Source organism: Leucoraja erinacea, chromosome 21 (assembly GCF_028641065.1).
Source record: "Leucoraja erinacea ecotype New England chromosome 21, Leri_hhj_1, whole genome shotgun sequence".
In the NCBI taxonomy this organism is placed as follows: domain Eukaryota; kingdom Metazoa; phylum Chordata; class Chondrichthyes; order Rajiformes; family Rajidae; genus Leucoraja; species Leucoraja erinaceus.
Genome location: NC_073397.1, coordinates 7,606,043 through 7,623,986, shown reverse-complemented (window position 1 = coordinate 7,623,986; position 17,944 = coordinate 7,606,043). Strand labels below are relative to the sequence as shown.

At 42.9% G+C, this 17,944-nt stretch overlaps 1 protein-coding gene across 2 annotated transcripts in view; it reads right to left on the bottom strand.

The window, feature by feature from the left end:
* Positions 1-5,990, bottom strand: part of stx16 (syntaxin 16) — a 33,919-nt gene extending 27,929 nt beyond the window's left edge. Inside the window, exon 1 of one of the 2 annotated variants that reach the window (XM_055652031.1) lies at positions 5,327-5,990. In XM_055652031.1, coding sequence (XP_055508006.1) covers positions 5,327-5,449 — 123 coding nt within the window. In that variant the 5' untranslated portion in view covers positions 5,450-5,990. The remainder of the gene's footprint in view (positions 1-5,326) is intronic. The other variant, XM_055652032.1, reaches the window with a different exon arrangement.
* Positions 5,991-17,944: the final 11,954 nt, after the last annotated feature.

Here is a 17,944-nt window from a genome sequence, read left to right as displayed (position 1 = left end):
CGACCCCTGGGCTCCAACTGCGGGGGCCTGTGGACTTTAACATCATGGCATCCAGAAATCCAAGCCGCAGGAACTTCGACCGCCCGACGGGGGCTTCGATTGCCCCAATGTGGGAGCTTCAATCTCCCCGATGCGGGGGGGCTTCGACTGCCGGCTGTGGGAGATTCGATCGCCCCGACGGATGGTTCAACTGCCCCGACCGCAGGAGAAAAATGAGGGAAGATTATTATGTATTGCCTTCCATCACAGTGAAGAATGTGGGGAATCCACTGTGGTGGATTTTTATGTTAACTTTTATGTAGTTGTGCGTCTTGTTGCTTTTTTTAGTATGGCTCTATGGTAACTCACATATCACTGTACCTTAATTGGCACACGTGAAAATAAAAGACCTTTGAAACCTTTAAAATTCTCTCATCACCCCTCAGCCTCTGATGCTGCAGATGCTGCAATATATTTACAAGTCAGCGTTATAGGTTCTTTTTTTTCAGTCACTGCCTGGCACTGAGGTGCAAATGTTATTTGGAATTGAACGCTGTTCAGTTCTTGGCAAAAAACTGCCATATCTAATCCCCATATCTAACGTGACGCGGGAAGCTGGATGTGTTCTTAATAATCAACATGGAATTGTGAGCAGAAGAGGCAGTTTTTGTTCAGCTTTACTGTGTGACAATTGACAATGGGTTGGACCCCAATTGTCACTACAGCCGATGGACTTGCTGCAACAATGCCCAGGGGCTGAGATGACTGACCTCCAAACAACCACAATAATCATCCCATGTCAGATGCAGCCAATGGAAAAAAACAATTCCCCTTGGACTTAAATTTCACGAGAGCTACTTGAACCTGCACTCAGTTAAATGCTACATTGATGCCAAGAATAGTAACTCTCACCTCATTACTGGAACTCACCCGTCTGGATCATGGCTGTTAGCAGATTTGCAGCCAAGTGATCGAGATAAAACCAAAACTGAAATTAAAACTCAAAATACTGGATGCACTTTGTGGTAATAATAATTATATTCTTGTTAACCTCTTTGCATACAGTTACTGAATGCTTTCTAATTTGTAGACAATTTGTTAAGAAAGATAACCCTATATTTTGCCTGGTATTGTTATACAAATGGAGTTAGACAGCGTCTGTTCAGAAAATTAAAGCTCAACGGCAGAAAGTGAGGTTCCAATTCCTTTTAATTGCAAATATAGCAAGTAAATGGATAATCCATTTGTAAAATCACCGCTTATCTGAATTGGCGAGATGACCAGCACATCTAGCATCAGATACCATGTAATGTTAACAAGATGGCTTTCCAATGTTATTTATTCTCAGCTGCTCAGATAAACAAAATCATCATCCCACTTAATTGATGAGCAAACAAGGAGTACCTCCTACTGGAGGCCATCAAGCCTTGCCCTAGCCTCGCTCAATGCCAGACTTACCTAATACTCTGCTTAATATAAATCCAAGGAAAACCCTGCCTGAGACATAACAACCTTGTTCCAACACCAAGCACAATACCCACCCTAAGGGAAGTCATATTATTGTGATGCCAGCACTGGGGTGATTAGCTATGAGATAGGAGGTTGGCCATACATTTCAAAAGAGACAAATACAAATCTGAATTCACCTTGCAGATCCATAATATAAAAACAATAAACTCCTCTGCTGCAAGCACTCAATCAAATTCAGTTAGGTACTTCCCATTCACAATTTGTCATGCTGTGCAAAACAAGCTGGCTCCATTACTAATAAACATTTCATGATTCAAGCAATTTCTAAGCACCACTCTGGCGAAGGGTCTCGACCTGAATCGTCATCCATTCCTTCTCTCGAGAGATGCTGCCCATCCCACTGAGTCCAGCCCAGGGGTGGGGAACCTGTGGCCTTAAGGCCACATGCGGCCTTCTAGGCCATTAAGTGCGGCCTTTTGAATGAATCCAAATTTTGTAGAACAAATCCTTTTATTTTTATTAATATGTTTTTGTTTGTCTTTTATTATTTTTATTTTAATCTTGAAATGAACGTATTTAAAATACTAAAGAGTAAAAGAAAATTCAACAAAATAATCCTCCCCGACTGACGGCCACAATTAAAACATTAGTAAGTCATGAGGGCTATTTTAACAAAATAATGTACATTTTGAAGTATATCTAATTGAAGTTTCTTGGATGTGGCCTTATTAGATTACAGCTAACTTAATGCGGCATTCCATCGTGAAAAGGCTCCCCACCCCTGTTCTAGCCTTTTATGCCTATCTTCAGTGTAAACCAGCATCTGCAGTTCCTTCCTGCACAATTTCTAAGCACCACTTTGATATGCTTCCTCATCCCTTTCTCACCTATATTCCACACAGTACCCTTATCATCTGGCTCCTTACTTTTGTCTGCACTAGAAATAACACATTTGTAAAACTATCGATCCAACTACAATCGTTCCATCTCAATGATAGACTGCGAAGAATATTGCATCACAACATCATAAAGCAAGGGAGAGAGATGTCTCTTTCATCGTCAGCTGCAAAGCTCAAAAGAACTCATGCAGAGGCCGGTACAATCAGCAACCGATGCCTATGCACACATTTATTATTAGCAACTAAAGACAACTTTCCCCCAAATTGCTTCAAACTAGAAACTATTCAAATATAATTTTTGAAATTAAATTTAACAATGAAATAATTTTAAGTATTAAAGTAAGTAGGTAAGTAAGTAAATGTTATTTATATAGCACGTTTAAATCAACTCGCGTTGAAACCAAAGTGCTTTACATAGAAAAAAATAATTACGTTTCCATACATCCATAGAAACATTTAAAGAACTGCACAGGATAGTCACAAGGGAATGAGGGAGACAGAGGCCTGATGATGTGTTAGGATTTCCACCCCTCCAGATCTGAGTCAATCCAAATCCATTTCTCAGTTCTGATGTGTCCCAACTGCACATCAGGCACCCAACAGAATTTTCATTGCCATGAAGAACTACTAAAGACAAAAAAATACCAGGATTGCGAGAAACAGCGAGTGTTTCAACTGAACGTGAAGACTTCACTGTGCAAATATTTGGTCTCAAATGTAGAGAGAGGAGACGTATACAATGCCCACCTACCCCATAAGGGGATATCAAGTTCTACAATGTCACTCACGAGAGCCTGATAGCTACACATTGTATAACGGCATCGTGCCCTCCAACAACTAAGTCATGGATGTGGAAGGAGTAGATAAAGTCCCGGTAGAAATGGGAAAGGAAGTGAAATTGTAAATATTGCAACCATTCATTGGGTCAGTCTGCATCTGAAGACACCAAAGTAGGATTAACCTTTCAGGTCAATTACCTTTTATCGAAACGAATGGAGAGGTTAAATCCTTGTTAGTGCAATGTATATATTTCACTGGACAATTTTTCAGCCACATTCCTGCACACCCTTTGACTTTCCATGTGTATATGTGGATGTTGGTGAAATAGGCAGGTAGGTAAGTAAAACTGTACATTAAAATAGATTTTGAAAAGATTGAAAGGAGGCAATAAAGCCAGTTGAAGTTCAAAGGGGTAAAAAAGCAATAACAGATTGGTCTTTATTTTCCTAATATGGGATAATTATGTAAAATGATATAAATTGGCACATAAACAATACTTTTGTTTTATGAATTATTCCTTTTAAATGTGTCCATTAACATAATTAACATTGTTTGTTACTCTGAATGAACACACTGATATTAATGGCATGCACTGCTGATGTATGAAAGTGCTGCAAATGCACACAAGTGAATAATGTGCATTTCGGCTGCAAGTGGCTGTGAAATGACAGATGAGGGGCAAGGCTGGCTCTCATTGCTCTAAAATTAACAGGTGTGCAAGGCCATTTCAGAGGGCATTTAATGGTCAACGTCACTAGAGCCACATAGCGGTTAGAATGGGAAACATGACAGATTTCCTCTCCTAAAGGATTTTTCACAACAAGCTAATAATTCCTAATCACTTTAAACAAATCTATGTTATTAACTAAATTTAAATTCTACAACTGGCAGAGTTGGTTTGGAACATGGGTCACTAGATAACCAAGTAACCAGAAACCCAGATTACTAGTCTGGTAATTCAACCACTAAAAAATGTGTCACCACCATAGCCAACACAATAATCCCAAAACCCTGGGCCTGAAGATAACGGAATACACAATAATCCCAGAGTCCAGACCATTTGACTATGCTGATTTTCAGTGGTTGAATGGTTGCTTTATTATCACGTGTACAAACGTACAGTGAAATTCTTTCTCGGCATGCAGACCAGTAAGATTCTTGCCTTACACAAGTAGAATAAGCACAAAATACCTAGAAACTGTCCACTGAGTCTATATGCAAGAGTCGCCAAGTTTTGGTGGCACTTCACAGTCCCAATTGCAGTTGGCCATAAATGATATATAGTAAACCCAGGTCACAGAACTGTTGGTGTACCAACGTGTCCCTGTGCATTGTTCCTGTGCATATATTGATAAAAAAAGAACCCCTGTGCACCAACGCAATGATATACTGATATACAGGCACACCAGAGCCCTGACCCTGGGAATGTAACATGATATATCAGTACATCAACAGTACCGTCAGTGACTTGGGTTTACTATATATCACAACACATGAATGACAACTTACTACTTCAATAGAATCCCCTGGTTATAGTCCTCTTCTTGCGTATGGCGTGCACAGCCTAAAGTTGTAAGACAACTTGTTCTATTTGATCTTATTTGATTGTGCATGCCAGGTTGATTGCATTCGTCAAAACAGGGCGGACTACATGAAGGTTGCAATCTCCCATCCCCTGGTTATAGTGATATTTAATAATTACAAACCCCTATCACAGTGAATATACTGATGTATGTATACCAGCCCCAGAGACCTAACTCTCTGGATATTTATAAGCCTAGAGCCCAGACTGTGAATATATTGATCCATAACCCCAAAACAGTCACCACGGATATATTACCTTGTAACCCCAGGGGGTTAATTGTGGATATAATGATATCAGAGCCCTGAATTTGAATTTATATTTATATATAATAACCCCTCAGGCCTGACTGTGCGGATACATTGATATTGTGAACTCAAAGCCCTGGCATTCTGGATAGATTGATCTTTAGTGGATGTGCATCTACCGTGTAAAACACAACTTGACTGTGAATGGATTAGACAGCATCTGCAGTTCCCTCCTACACATTTTGTCTGTGGATAGATTGGTGTATGTTAAGCCCAGACCCTGGTCAGACAGTCATTGCTGCTCCAGTCGTGCCGGCCCGAGTTGCTGCTCCTCTCCCGCAGTTGACGGCACTCTGACGGGGACTCACCACAGCGCCGTCGCCCAGGGCCGCATCCGGCTCTTTACTCACTTGCTCGGCCTGCAGATGCCGGCTCTGGACCGCTCGGTTGCGCATCAGCACGAACGGCTCCGTCAGGCTGCGGGTCGCCATGGCGGCGTCGCGCCTCACTCACTAGCAGCCGAGCCCCGGCCTGTCGTCAGCAGAGAGCCCCGGCCTGGCGTCAGCAGAGAGCCCCGGCCTGGCGTCAGCAGAGAGCCCCGGCCTGGCGTCAGCAGAGAGCCCCGGCCTGGCGTCAGCAGAGAGCCCCGGCCTGGCGTCAGCAGAGAGCCCCGGCCTGGCGTCAGCAGCGGGCCCCGGCCTGGCGTCAGCAGTCAGAGCCCCCGGCCTGGCGTCAGCAGAGAGCCCCGGCCTGGCGTCAGCAGAGAGCCCCGGCCTGGCGTCAGCAGGGAGCCCCGGCCTGGCGTCAGCAGCGGGCCCCGGCCTGGCGTCAGCAGCGAGCCCCGGCGCCGCTCCGGCCCCCGCCTCCTTCTCCTGGGGGAAGAGAAAGGAGGGAGAACCCGGGCCGGGCGCTATTGAAACCGTGCAACCTTCAAATCCGTCCGACTGCGAGAACTAGCGCCTTCCAGCGGCTGGTGCTGGAATCGCGCCGCTTCTCTCTTTGTCTCTGACCCTGGACTGGACTTGAAGCATTGGCTACTTCTCTCTCCACACATGCTGCCTGACCTGCTGAGAGATTTGTATAGACTGGGAAAATGCTCCTTGGATATGAGGAAGGACATTATTGCCATAGAGGGAGTGCAGAGAAGGTTCACCAGACTGATTCCTGGGATGTCAGGACTGTCTTATGAAGAAAGACTGGATAGACTTGGTTTATACTCTCTAGAATTAGAAGATTGAGAGGGGATCTTATAGAAACTTACAAAATTCTTAAGGGGTTGGACAGGCTAGATGCAGGAAGATTGTTCCCGATGTTGGGGAAGTCCAGGACAAGGGGTCACAGCTTAAGGATAAGGGGGAAATCCTTTAAAACCGAGATGAGAAGAACTTCTTTCACGCAGAGAGTGGTGAATCTCTGGAACTCTCTGCCACAGAGGGTAGTTGAGGCCAGTTCATTGGCTATATTTAAGAGGGAGTTAGATGTGGCCCTTGTGGCTAAGGGGATAAGGGGGTATGGAGAGAAGGCAGGTACGGGATACTGAATTGGATGATCAGCCATGATCATATTGAATGGCGGTGCAGGCTCGAAGGGCCGAATGGCCTACTCCTGCACCTAATTTCTATGTTTCTATATTCCCACGGCGAATTTCGGAAAATATGATGCGCTCTATGAGAATTTGGCTCCCTATCCGACAACATCTACATTCTAAAGCTGCCATCGCCATCTCGTATTCCCTTCATGACTTTGTAGGAATGTTACAACATTTTGAGATTTTGAAAATCAAACCTGTAATTTAGCCCATCAGATAAAGCACTTTAATTTGACACCTAATTCACTTTCATATCTACAGTATTAAAAAAGTTATAGCCATTTTCATAGGCGGAAATTAGCATCTTGTTCCCTATTGCTTTTCCATTGACTTCACACAAAAGCTGTGATTGAGGACAGTCAAAAGCCCATAACGTCCTTAAAAAATAAGGGAATTGAATGAAAATTACAGTTATTGTAGATTGAAGCATTCTGAAACAAATATAACACATCTTACTTGGATTACCTGAAATTAAAGCATATAATTAGTTAGTTACCTAATTGTAGCTACTTACAAAATTGACGGAAATAGTAATAAACACCCAAGCTGCCTTGAAAATTCAAAAATGTGACATTCTCAAGATCAGAACTTTAATATTATTGTATTATATGCCGTAAGTCCGTAACAGATAGGTAAATAAATTATAATTTCTAGCAATAAACCAAGTCTTTATGGAGAAGATCAGTTGCGAGCTGGTACATTGGCATATCATAATTAGTAGCATCATCATACTCCTCAGATTTCTACCTGCTAAATTTTTGTAAGGTGTCCTTGAGACTCTTGAAAGGTGCCCATAAATAAAATTTATTATTATTATTATTATTAGATTGTAACCAATAAGCAACTCTGTACACCTTGTTTTTCCTCAACTTTTCAATTTTGGCATTGTAAACTGCAGGTTTTTGCTCTTCAAACCACGCATGACATGCCTTTCTGCCCACTACTTTCCCATTAAGAATTTCCTGTAGATCACCACATTTGGAGTAGTCCAAATTCGGATAATCTCTGCGAATGCTGTCTAAATCAGTCTCTTTTGCTGGGCATTTGGATTGACAATTTTGCATTTCTTCTTCGGAGACATCTGTTTAAAATGTAAAGGTAAAATAAACACTGAACAGCATTAACAGAAACAACTTATTATTTTCAGTTTTAGATAAAAGGTAGAAATGATAAAGTTAAACGCTAAAACAAATAGTAAATACCCAACAAAAAATTCATATTCATCAGTTTCATTAAATCATTAAATTCATCTACTCAATTAAATTCATCTAAATTTAATTACTAAATCTAAACATCTATCCATTTCTTATGAAAAGGCTAAAGTTTTTAAATAGCCTAAGTATCCAAATAACAAACTAATCCCATTTACACAATAAATCACAATATAACATGATTTTTAAATCTCACTGTCATGAACTTATATGCCAAATGGAAAGAATTTAATGTTTAATTCCCAAAAATTAATCTAGAAACATCCACTCTCAATATAATCAAAATTATTATTTTTTGCACAATTCATGTCACTAAAACTGTTGTGGATATTTAGTATAAAAATATTGATTTTGGATTGACAATAACCCAAAATATAGACAATTTAGATGCTCTTATGACATGATTGTCCAAAAAAAAAAGAATTTTAATCATCTTGTAAGTGGGTGTTTCTGGAATGTGATTAATTGGAATGTTGCCGTTGCCATGAATTTTAAGCCCATATCAGCAGGCAAGACATGGCCGAATCGTTTGGGGACTAAATAACATTTTTGCTTCGTAAAATCAGACTAAAGCCACCCCAAGAAGCAAGATTATATGAGAAGGCAGAGGGTATGGAGAGAAGGCAGGTACGGGATACTGAGTTGGATGATCAGCCATGATCACATTGAATGGCGGTGCAGGCTCGAAGGGCCGAATGGCCTACTCCTGCACCTAATTTCTATGTTTCTATGTTTCTATTATATGTGAAATAAATGACTTACTGCTTGTTTTGTCCTGATATTGTGATCCGTGGCGTTGAAGGCATTGAGAGCGTTATGTCGCTTTTTACTTTAATCCAGCGATTAAATTGTCCAGCGATTTTTAAAAAACGTTTTTTTCTTCAGCGACTAGCAGCCCGAGGAAATCCCTCTCCGACAAGCAATACGAACCTGCATTTTAATCCCACCCCCGCCCCCACCCGAAAGGCTCCGAAGTCGCACACACAGTCAGTGGCAGATCTGGAGCGCTGTTGAAGGTAAGTTTTGTAACATCCCTAGACTTTGCCTCTCCCTAAGCTGAAAGTTTATCTTTGCCTTCTGAGATATCTGATCTCCTCATTAATGGCCACCCACACATTCTTAATTTTCATATCTCCTATAAATTGGTCTCCACCTTCAGTTCTCTCATCTATGCTCTGGAATTATGTCCTAAACCTCTCCAGCTTTCCCTTTTTGACAAGACTTTTTGTCGCCTGTGTCATCATCCTTTGTGGCTATTTTCTGTGTGGGATTTTCTTTGCAGGTGTGGGACTGAATGGGAATATTTTACTATATTAGAGGGATTATATAAATCAGGTTGTTGTTGAGTCATAATATGCATGATAATATTGGACTGCAGTTTCGGTTTGTAATGTAAACTACAATCTTAGTTTCTCATTTTAATTTGAATATTACTTGGTAAAAGCAGTGAAGATTGTAGTGTAAAGGGGCTGTCCCACTGTGGCGACCTAATTGGCGAGTTTAGAAACGTTTGCCTTCGACTCATACTCGCAGCATGGTCGTCACGAGGTCCTAGGAGGTCTTTGTAACTCTCCTTCATGCTCGAGAGTAGTCCTCGAAGCCTCAGCTAGGTTGCGGCGTTTTTTTCAACATGCTGAAAAATGCCCGCGAGGAAAAAAAGGTCGCCATGGAAAAAATCTATATTTTTTTTACTCGTAGGTTTAGTCCATGTAAGTCGTAGTAGGTCGCCATGTCAGTCGTAGGTAATCGAGGGTAGTTGAAGGTAGTCGTAGATAGTCTTCATCATAGTCGAAGGGAGGTCGAAGGGAGGTCGTCTTCACTCTCCAATTTTCCAATTGTCCAAGTGTCCAATTTTCCCGATTCCAACATAGTCGAAAGAGGTTGAAGGAGGTCTTCTACATAGTCGAAGGAGGTCTTCAACATGGCACTTTTTTCAAACTCTCCTAAACTCTTCTAAACTCGCCAATTAGGTCTCCGCAGTGGGACAGCCCCTTTAAGCTGTAATTTTGTTTAACAGTAGTGCACTGTGCCATTGGATTGGAATATGGATTCTAATGTTAGATTAGGAAGCTGGCCAGGAAGGGGTTAAACTGGTTGAGCCTGGACAGATGATTGTATTAGATTACAACATATGTTGGATTGTAACAAGAAACCATACCGTCCATTGACTAATTGTAACATGAGTTGCAATTAACAACCCTTGGTGAAAAGCAAGTTTTCCTCAACTCAGTTGTACATGGTTGACCCCCTTATCCAGAGAAATGACCCTGGTTCTTGTCTCCACTCTGAGGGAAGTACCTTTCAGTTTGTGCATTGTGAACAGTCTTCAAAATGTTGTATGTTCCCAAGAGACTATCCCACTTCCTTCTGAATTAAGTAATCTGTGCTTGAAGTATAGCCTTCAGCCTGGTATGTGTAAACCACACTGCCCCAAGACAAATTGGTTCTTTCACAGATATGGAAACCAAGAATGCACATGATCCAGTGGTCTCACCAAGGCTCTGTCCCATTTGGTCTAATCTAAGTCCAAGAGGACCTGAGCAAGGTTTTTTTTAATCAACATCCCAGATTCTTTAAAATAAAAACCATTAGGCCTGTCACCTTTTGAATTGCTTGCCCCGCCAGTATTTAACTTGAGACATTTCATGTATTAGTGCATCAAGAACATGATTTACTATATAGATATACACAAGAGATTGAAGATGGTGAAATCTGGAGCAAAACACAAAGTGCTGGAAGAACTCAGTGGGTCAAGCAGCACCTGGGGAGGGAATGGACAGACACCATTTTGGGTTGATTTAATCTGAAGAAGGGTCCCGACCTGAAAAGTCACTTGTCTATTCATCTCCTAGATGGTGCCCGACTCACTAAGTTCCTGCAGCACTTTGTGTTATGCTTCATTATGTACTGGCTTCTTACCATTATATTAGTATGCACAGGAACGGGCCCTTTGATGCACCATGTCTGTACCTACCCTGAAGCTAATCTAACTAACCTCATCTGTCTGCACATGATCTGCATCCCTCTGTTCCTTGTCTGTCGATGTGTCTCTCTAAATGCCTCTTAAACATTGCTATCTTGTCTACTTTATGCCACCCTCTCCTGACAGCACATTCCAGGCACGTACCACTCTATGTTAAAAAAAAGTTACCCTTTTCACCTGTTCCTAAACCTGTACCCTCTTGCATTTGAAATCTCCAATTTTGGAAAAAGCACTGTTTAACCTATCTTTGGTTCTCATCATTTTATAAGCTTGTATCAGATGCCTCCTCAGCTGCCAATGCCGCAGAGAAAATAATCCAAGATTGTCAAATACCCCTGACCCGAATCGTTACCTATCCATGTTCTCCAGAGATGCTGTCTGACCCATTGACTTACTCCAGCACTTTGTGTCCAAGTTTGTCTAATCTTCGCTTACAGCTCGTGCAGGTGATCACTGTGTTACAGTCATTCAAGTAACAGATATTCATTCTTACAGAATTCCCAAATGAATACTCAAAATTCCTCTCATTGAATTTGTGAAAAAAAAAGTAAATAAACATGTTTTTTGACACATGCACAGATGTCTTGGCTTCACATTGTGGAAATTCGTAATATAGACCGTTTTCAAGTAACGTTTCCCCCCCCTTCCATAATGTGTAATCCATAATACACTCCAATCCAGACAACATCCTAGTGAAACTCCACTGCCCCCTCTCCAAAGCCACTGCATCCTTCAGTTAGTGTGTTGATCAGAATTACACACAATACTCCAAATGTGACCGAACCAAAGCTGACTCCAACTTTTTTTATTCAAGGAAGGCAAGGATGCCACACATCTTCTTAGTTTACTTGTGTCGCCACTTATAAGGAATTGTGGTCTTTCACCCCAAGATCCCTCTAAATGTCAGTGTTCCTAAGAGCCCTGCCATTTACTGTAAACTTTCCTCTACCTACTTTGACCTACCAAATGCGTCGCCATTGATGTAAGGATTACCAGCAAATAATTTCCTGGTTTTCTCAGTGTTCCCTTTTTCAAACAAGGTAACCTCATTGGTTATTTTCCAGTCTTCTGGGAACTCACCTGTATCTAAAGAGGATACAAAGGTAACACAAAAAAGCTGGAGAAACTCAGCGGGTGCAGCAGCATCTATGGAGCGAAGGAAATAGGCGACGTTTCGGGCTGAAACCCTTCTTCAGACTGATCGGGGGCGGGGGTGGGCGGGGACAAGAAAGGAAAAAGGAGGAGGAGCCCGAAGGCTGGGGGATGGGAGGAGACAGCAGGGGGACTGAGGAAAGGGAGGAGACAGCAAGGACTAACAAAGGTATCTGTGTCGGCCTCAGCAATCTGCCCTCTTGCTTCCCTCAATGTCCTGGGATAGATCACATCAGGACCTGGAAACTTACCCCTCTGAATGTTTTTTAAGACACCCAACACCTCCTCCTGCTTAATATCAACATGCTTTAGAATATCAACTTAACCTTCTCTGATCTCGACATAATCGACCCCCAACTACTTTGTGAAAAGCAATACAATTGCTATCAAGGACATCATCCATTTCCGCTGGCACCACACGTAAATATCCTCCTTTGTCCTTGTGAAAAACTTGCACCTCAGGTCCCATTTAAAATGTTCCCCTCTCACAGTAAACCTATACCCTCTTGTTTTAGACTCTCCTCCCCTCAGAAAGAGAGTGTGGCCATCCACCATATTTATGCCCCCTCATGGTTTTTATAATGACTGGGGCCTGACCTTCTAGAAGGTCACCCCTCATACTCCTTTGCTCTGGGAAAACAGTCCCAGCATATCTTGTCTTATAACTCAAAGCCTCCAGTCCCAACAGCTTGTGAATCTTTTCTGACTCCTTTCAAACTTCCGACATCCTTCTTTGGTAAAGTGATCAGAACTGTGGAGGCCAAGTAAGTAGATAGATAGATAGATAGATAGATAGATAGATAGATAGATAGATAGGTAGGTAGGTAGATAGATAGATAGATAGATAGATAGATAGATAGATAGATAGATAGATAGATAGATAGATAGATAGATAGATAGATAGATAGATAGATAGATAGATAGATAGATTGATTGATTGATTGATTCTTGGTTAGTATGGGTGGCAGAGGTTATGGGGAGAAGGCAGAAGAATGGGGGTTAGGATGGAGAGATAGATCAGCCATGATTGAATGGCGGAGTAGACTTGATGGGCCAAATGGCCTAATTCTGCTCCTATCACATGATAGGAGCAGAATCAATGCACACAATATCCTAGATGCGGTTTTACCAATATCTTATACAATTATAACATGATGTCACAACTCTTGCACTCAAAGACTGGTCAGATGAAGGCAAACATGCCATACACCTTCTTCATCAAGTTAATCGGTGTCACCTCTTTCAGGGAAGCATGCACTTGAACCCTTTGATCTCTCTCTGCTCTCTATTCTACAACACTCTCCAGGCCCCAGTCATTACTGCGGTGACCAGAACTGCACTCAATGCTCCAAATGTGGCCCAGTTGTTGACCGTCAATGCTATACCACTGAACTGGCTGCTGCTGTTGCTTTCTCCTGAGAAACCCTGTGCTCCCCTCCTCTTCCCCCACTGCAATATCCAAAACGATATGCCTGTTAGTGTAGGGACAGCCACAAGGGGCTCCTGCACAAATGATCTGCCGCTCCTGGTAGTCCCCCATCTCTCTATCTGAACCTGTGGTCTGCCCATCTCTGCAGATCGCCTATCTTTACCATTTTGTGTCCCCTCCACGCTCAACATTGAATCAATGTTTTTAATTTTTCAAAACAAGAAGAATAATCTCACATTGTCCTGGGCTATTTTCCACACAACATCTGGAAATGCTGCACTGCTGCGGACAGGAAAGCACTACAACGGGTGGTGAAAACCGTGCAGCACATCATCGGTGCCCCGCTCCCTGCCATGGATGCCCTCCACCGAAAACGGTGTCTGAGACGGGCTGGGAAGATCATCAAAGACCCCTCACACCCCAACCATGGACTGTTTGCCCTCCTCCCATCAGGGAGGCGGTACATGAGCCTCAGGTCACGTACCAGCAGGATGAGGAAAAGCTTCTATAACAACACAATCACACTGCGGAACTCGGAGTCCCGACGATAGATTTCTCTGGTCCCTCCGTCCCCCTTTGTTTAACATTCTGTATTTCCTGGGCTATTTTTTTTCCGCAACACTACACTTTTTCGTTGCTTACTTGTATTTGTAACATGTTATTGTTGAATTGAATTGAATTGAATTTTTGCTTACTTATGTAACCTGGCTATGTTTCTTTGAGGATACGTGCTTGCTTCTCACTGTTCATTTTACCATCTGCTTTTGTGCCTTCGGCAAACTTTGGGTTTTTTTCAGCAAGACTTCTAGCGTAGCTGTGTCAACCCAAGTGATGTGGACTGTAGTATTAGCTGATATCACTAGACAATGGCATGCATTTTGCCACTATATTGTAATGAGAAGTTTGTTTAGATTGGATGGCAATGTTAACCTGCACCACGGACTGTAATTGCTTTAGTTTAGAGAAAAAGTGTGGAAACAGGGCCTTCGCCCCACCCAGTCTGCACTGACCAGCAATCACTCATACACCAGTTCTATCCTGCCCACAAAGACAATTTACAGAAGTCAATTAACCTACAAATTTGCACACCTTAGGAATGTGGGCAGAAACCGGAGCATTTCCGAGAAAACCAACAGTCACAGGGAGAATGTACAAACTCCGTACCGACTGCACCTGTAGTCAGGATCGAACCCGGGTCTCGAGCACTGTAAGGCAACAACTCCACTCTGCTGTCCCATTGTATTAGGATACAGCAAACTTCATTTCTAATCATTTTCCACAGCATCTGCTCCCAAGGTGACACATTCCATTTTAGGATATCTGAGATCTCCTCTTTCTTCAATAAATGTGATTCCCCCTCTACAATCGTAGAGGGATCCCTCACCTGTATCACCTTTGTGTCCCATAGTTCGTTTAGAATTAGTCCAAGCCTTACTACGTTAGTGCTAATCCCATCACCAGACGGCACAATGATAGTTCCCTTGGTCCTCACCTTTCACCCACCAGCCTCCACATCAGCCTTTAACATTTCTGTCCCCTCCATTGTGATCCCACTACCAGTCACATCTTCCCATCTACACCACGTTCCACCTTCCGCAGAGACCTCGCCCTCCACAACCCCTTAGTTCACACCCGTTCCCACCTTAACCACCCCCTCCCCAGGTATTTTTCCCTGCAACAACAGGAGATGTAACAACTATCCCTGTACCTCCACCAGTCCTTCCAGCTGAGACTAAAGTTCACACGCACCTCCTCTAACCTGATCTACTTCATCTGGTGTTCCCGATGTGGCCTCTTCTACATCGGTGACACCAACCATAGACTCACCGACCGTTTCTCTGAACATTTGTGCTCGGTATGTCAAGATCTACTGGATCTCCTGTTGGCTAACCATTTTAATCCCCCTTCTCATTCTCATACTGAACTTTCTATCCAGGGCATCCTCCATTGCCAGAGTGTGGCCACATGCAAACTGGAGGAACAGCGACTCATATTCGGCTTCGGTAGCTTACAACACAATGGTATGAACATTGAATTCTCCAAGGTAGACAAAAGTGCTGGAGAAACTCAGCGGGTGAAGCAGCATCGATGGAGCGAAGGAAATAGGCGACGTTTTGAGCCGAAACCCTTCTTCACCCTCATTAAATTCTCCAATTTTAGATAACCTCAAACAACCCTTCCCCCCTCCCCTTTCTTCCCCACACCTCCTCCCCTGTGCCCCACCTATACTCCCACCTATTGCTCTCATCCCCTCCACCCACATTTACTGTGGTTACAGCAAGAGAAATGACACAATGTCTTAAAGGAGGCACCCCTTAACCAGGGAGCAGCCAGGTTCAGACATGTCTTAGTTACACCCGCCAGCTGTAACTCAAGCCAACAAGAGATTTAATTAATCCACTCCAGAAATCTGATCCTGCCGATCAAACTGGATATCCAGTATCACTGTACACACAGTGTTTGTATGAGCCATGAGGGAAGGAAATACACTGGCACACAATAGGATAGTTGCTGCCTCACAATTCTCCAAGCACTGCATGTTCTTCCTGTGAATGCAAGGATTTCTCCAGTTTCCCCTCACATGCAGGTGGGAAGGATAAATGATTACCCCTAGTATTTAGGTGAGTGGGAGAATAAAACAGGATCAATGTAAATGGGTGCATGAAGGCCGGATGGACCAGGAAGCCTGTACCCTTGTTGTACGACTCCAAGACAAGAACATTTAGCCAAGATCCTGTCTGTCTTTTCAGGAGGGTATTAAAAATGTACGTGGTCCCACAGTCAGCTTTTCCCCAGTGATCTGTCCAATGTTCATCTTCCCAGCCAACTATCACCACAACTGATCATTTTCATTTTGTGCGTTTGTGTGAAGAGTACTCGCTTGTAGAGGACAATGCGGCATTCTATATTAATAAGTAAACAATGCAGCAGGTATAGATTTGCCAAGATTATCATATTAAACTGGAGTAACTCAGCGAGACAGGCAGCATCTCTGGAGAGAAGGAATGGGTGATGTTTCCAGTCGAGTCCCTTCTTCAGACCCGAAATGTCACCCATTGCTGCTCTCCAGAGATGCTGCCAGTCCCACTGAGTTACTCCAGCTTTTTTGTCTATCTTCGGTTTAAACCAGCATCTGCAGTTCCTTCCTACACATGTTATATTAATATGTGTTAAGCATTACAACAACTCCAACAATGACAACTTTGCAATCAGCTCCATATCTGAAAGTGTTACATGTGTTCAATGTGTTAGGTTAAGAGAATTCATCTTCAGTCAACATTGCTTGTTCATTGAATCAACTGTTTGGTTAAGTTGGAAGTCAAGAAAATAAAGATCTACAGGTAAACAAAAAGTTCTCACATGAGACAAGAACCACATCTTCTGACAGTGTCAGAATATGTCAATGGCAAAATATTAAAAAATAAAAATCGGACTTTTTTTCTACAATGGCTTTTTAGAATTTAGCATTGTTGCTAAACGGTGCAACAGATTAACGGTGGATGCGATCTCGCTGGCTCTCCACTCCGCTCTGGACCACTTGGACAACAAAAACTCATATGTCAGGCTGTTATTCATTGATTACAGCTCGGCGTTTAACACCATTATCCCCTCCAAGCTGGTTACCAAGCTCTCAGATCTGGGTCTCTGCACATCCCTCTGCAATTGGATCCTCGACTTCCTCATTCAAAGACCACAGACTGTCCGTATTGGTGGAAATGTGTCAGCCTCGATAACAATCAGCAGGGGAGCACCTCAAGACTGTGTGCTCAGCCCCCTGCTGTACTCACTCTATACTCATGACTGCGTAGCCAGTCACAGTGCGAACTCCATCATCAAGTTCGCTGACGACACCACTGCTGTGGGACGTATCACTGATGGGGATGAGTCAGAATATAGAAGAGAGATCGACCGACTGACCATATGATGCCAGCACAATAACCTGGTCCTCAACACCAGCCAAACCAACTGATTGTGGACTTTGGAAGGGGTAGGTTGGGGACCCACAGTCCCGTTTATATCAACAGGTCAATGGTTGAAAGGGTCAAGAGCTTCAAATTCCTGGGCGTGCATATTTCTGAAGATCTTCCCTGGTCCAAGAACACTGATGTAATTATAAAGAAAGCACATCAGAGCCTCTACTTCCTGAGAAGATTATGGAGAGTCGGTTTGTCAAGGAAGACTCTCTTTAACTTCTACAGGTGCACAGTAGAGAGCATGCTGACCAGTTGCATCGTGGCTTGGTTCGGCAACTTGAGCGCCCAGGAACAGAAAAGACTACAGAAAGTAGTAAACACTGCCCAGTCCATCATCGGCTCTGACCTCCCTACCATCGAGGGGAGCTATCGCAGTCGCTGCCTCAAAAAGGCTGGCAGCATCATCAAGGAACCGCACCATCCTGACTACACACTCATCTCCCTGCTACCTTCAAGTAGAAGGTACAGGAGCCTGAAGACTGCAACGTCCAAGTTCAGGAATAGCTACTTCCCCACAGCCATCAGGCTATTAAACTCAACTCAAACAAAACTCTGAACATTAATAGCTCATTATCTGTTTATTTGCACTTTATCTGCTTATTTATTCATGTGTGAATATATTTATATAATGGTATATGGACACACTGAT